Source organism: Lagenorhynchus albirostris, chromosome 19 (assembly GCF_949774975.1).
Source record: "Lagenorhynchus albirostris chromosome 19, mLagAlb1.1, whole genome shotgun sequence".
Lineage (NCBI taxonomy): Eukaryota > Metazoa > Chordata > Mammalia > Artiodactyla > Delphinidae > Lagenorhynchus > Lagenorhynchus albirostris.
Window position 1 is genome coordinate 3,861,337 of NC_083113.1, and position 3,267 is coordinate 3,864,603.

General features: G+C 44.5%; 1 protein-coding gene across 1 annotated transcript; it reads right to left on the reverse strand.

The window, feature by feature from the left end:
- Nucleotides 1–2,426: 2,426 nt before the first annotated feature.
- Nucleotides 2,427–2,870, reverse strand: LOC132509302 (dolichyl-diphosphooligosaccharide--protein glycosyltransferase subunit 4). The gene has a single exon (XM_060130186.1). It carries the CDS (start codon nucleotides 2,797–2,799, stop codon nucleotides 2,686–2,688), a length of 114 nt encoding a protein of 37 aa, XP_059986169.1. The 5' UTR covers nucleotides 2,800–2,870; the 3' UTR covers nucleotides 2,427–2,685.
- Nucleotides 2,871–3,267: the final 397 nt, after the last annotated feature.

A 3,267-nucleotide genomic window follows, 5' to 3' on the forward strand; every position in this document is an offset into this window, starting at 1 on the left:
GACCCTCCCAACTACTCACCCTTCTACCTATCCATTCATCCATCTACCCATTGAACATCCACCATCCATTCATCTGTCCTCTGATTCATCCACCCAGCCTTTCATTTACCTACTCATCCACACACCCATTCCATCCATCCATATATCCAGTTATCTATATACCCAATCATCTGCCCATTCATCCATATGCAACCACTCCACCCATTCAACCCACCCACTCATCCATCCCTCTATCCACTCATCTATCTACCCACGCATTCATCTATGTACTACCTGTTGGCTGTTGGAAGGATGTGGCTACTACTATTCATCCACCCATATGCCTACTCATCCATCCATCCATCCATCCAACCATCCAACCACTAACTACCTACTGGGTTTTAATCCAAGTACTGCAAATAAAACCGAAAAGAGTTATCAAGCACATTCCTTTCACTGAAATACCTAGTGTTTTCTGTGGGGGGCATAAGACATCAACATGTGAAATAATAACAGTGGTTCTTTTATTTACATATTTATCTTATACATTAGGAAAAAACCACATAACCACTCTTGGCAACACATGAGGGTCCCATCTGCCAATCGTATATCAGAAATCCAACTTGGACTGGCTCAAGCCAGGAAAAGGTTTATTGACACAAGGTGGGGAGAGGCAAGCTGAACAACCAACCATGATAGTGTAGAAATAAGTGCTGGTTGCACGTGAAATAGCTCAAAAGAAGAAGAAAGTAACTCTGTGGTCCAGGAGGTTTATTCTTGAATACCCAAGAGACACCATACCTGAGATTTTAGGGATGAGTAATTTCCCAGGCAGAGCAGGGGAGGAAACAGCATGTGCAAAGACGGAGGCATGATGTAATAAGGCACATTTGGGGGAACACTGGAGTTAGGGACATAGCAGGGACTGGGATGAGATCATTCATTCAGTCCATAACTATTTGTTGCGCACCTACTATGTGCCAGGCAGTGTTCAAGGCAATGAGGGTGCAACAGTGAATGGGAGAGCGATGGCTCCTCTTTTCATGGGTTCACAGTCACCGAGGTAGACAGACAATCGGCAAAATGAGTAGCTAACCTATACTTCATGCTGGATGGTAATAAGTGCTATGGAGAAAAATTAAGCAGAGTTATGGGCATATGAGGCGAGGGTAAACGTTGCTATTTTAAGAAGATTGTCAAGGAAGTACCCCTGAGAGGGAGCTATTGGAGTACAGACCTGAAGGAGGTGGGGAGTAAGACTGGCAGATATATCTGGTGGGGAGAGGTTCTGGGCAGAGAGGGTACAGCAAGTGCAAAGGCCCTGAGGTAGGAGTGCGCCTGGAATGCGTGAGGAACAGCGGGGCTGGGGGGTGTTGGTTGGCTGGAGAAGAGTGGAAAGGAATAGTAGGATATGAGGTCATGGTGGTGATGGGGGTGTATGATGTAGGGTATTGTCAACCATGCTAAAATGTTGGCTTTCACTCTGAGTTGGGTGGCTACTGTAAGGCAGAGAAGGTTCAAGCTTACGTTTCACAGGACCCTCTCGCTGCTGAGTTCCACGCCAAGGAGGTTGGGTGTATCTTTTTTTTTTAATTTTAAAGAAGGCGTTTTATTTTTTTTTATTTATTTATTTGGCCGCGCAGCATGTGAGATCTTAGTTCCCCAACCAGGGATGGAACCCTCACTCCCTGCAGTGGAAGGGCAGTCTTAACCACTGGACCGCCAGGGAAGTCCCCAGGTGTATCTTGTAGGCAGTGGGGAGCCTCTGGGGATTTGGGGATCTACAGAAACCACTCTGTTGGCCTCTGTGGAAGGAAGGGAGGTTGGATGAGGCAGAGGGAGACGCAGAGGTGTAGAAACCAGTCAGGAACCTCCAGCTGGTTGGAAGTGATCTAGGTAAGACACGCACTGATGTCACACGTATTATGGGACTGACATGATTCTAAGTGGTTCTTGTTATTTTATTTTACATTTTTTTAAAAAATTTTTTTATTGGAGTACAGTTGATTTACAATGTTGTGTTAGTTTCAGGTGTACAGCAGAGTGAATCAGTTATACATGTACATACTTTCATTCTTTTTTAGATTCTTTCCCCATATAGGTTATTACAGAATATTGAGTTCCCTGTGCTAGACAGTAGGTCTTTATTAGTTATCTATTTTGTATACAGTATAGTGTGTATGTTAATCCCCAACTCCTAATTTATCTCTCCCCTCCCCTTTCCCCTTTGGTAACCATGAGTTTGTTTTCTACATCTGTGACTCTATTTCTGTTTTGCAAATAAGTTTATTTTCATCATTTTTTTAGATTCCACATAAAAGCAATATCATATGATATTTGTCTTTCTCTGTCTGACTTACTTCACTTAGTATGATCATCTCCAGTTCCATCCATGTTGCTGCAAATGGCATTATTTCATTCTTTTTTTTTTTTTTTTTTGACCACAAAAAAATCTATATTTTTATACTGGGGGGAGGGAGTAGAAAATAAAGTAGCCCTATGCTGGGCCCTATTCAGTGGCAGCTTCTTGTTCCATAAGGTTAAGGAAGACTTTGAGGAAATAAAAGTTGTTTGGAAAAATCCAGGTGTAGTTGCTTTGTATGTTGTGATGGGTAGAAGGGATGAAGTGAAGTGTGAAGGCCCCTCACACCCTCCATCTTGCCTCAGACTATGTCCTGAAACCCTGGGGCGGAGAAAGCGCCACTTTCATTCCTGCTTCTTGGGATTGTTGACGGCCACGTAGTGATAGAGAACGACAAGCAGGAAGAGCGACACGCCCAGCATGTTGGCAAAGATGGCGAGCTGCACATCTGTGATCATGCTGATCCGCAGGGCTCGGCTCCGACACAATCTGTGGACTAGCTTGAGGTAGGAGACCTGGACCGGAAGTTTGCTGCCCATTCTTTTTTATGGCTGAGTAATATTCCATTGTGTATATGTACCACATCTTCTTTATCCATTCCTCTGTTGATGGACATTTAGGTTGCTTCCATGTCTTGGGTAGTTCTTGTTATTAACTCGACACTCACTAGCTCTCATTATTAATTCATGAGCCCTGTGAAGTAGTTAGTATGGTTTCCCTCCCTTTAAGATGAAGTTAGGGTGGGGGAGGTGCCCAGAGACCTCTGTGACATCATTCATTCATTCACTCATTCACTCCGTCATGGCTCATTCAACCAACATTGATGGAGCACAGGCTGGGACCCGGCAGGGGTGGGCGGTGGGTCCTGACCCAGCTGACCTTTCTGCACGGACTCAGCCTCCTTCCTATAGGTGGCCCCCTTCCAA

Excerpts from the sequence above, each read along its gene's own strand:
- LOC132509302 (XM_060130186.1), bottom strand. The coding sequence starts at position 2,799 with ATGATCACAGATGTGCAGCTCGCCATCTTTGCCAACATGCTGGGCGTG.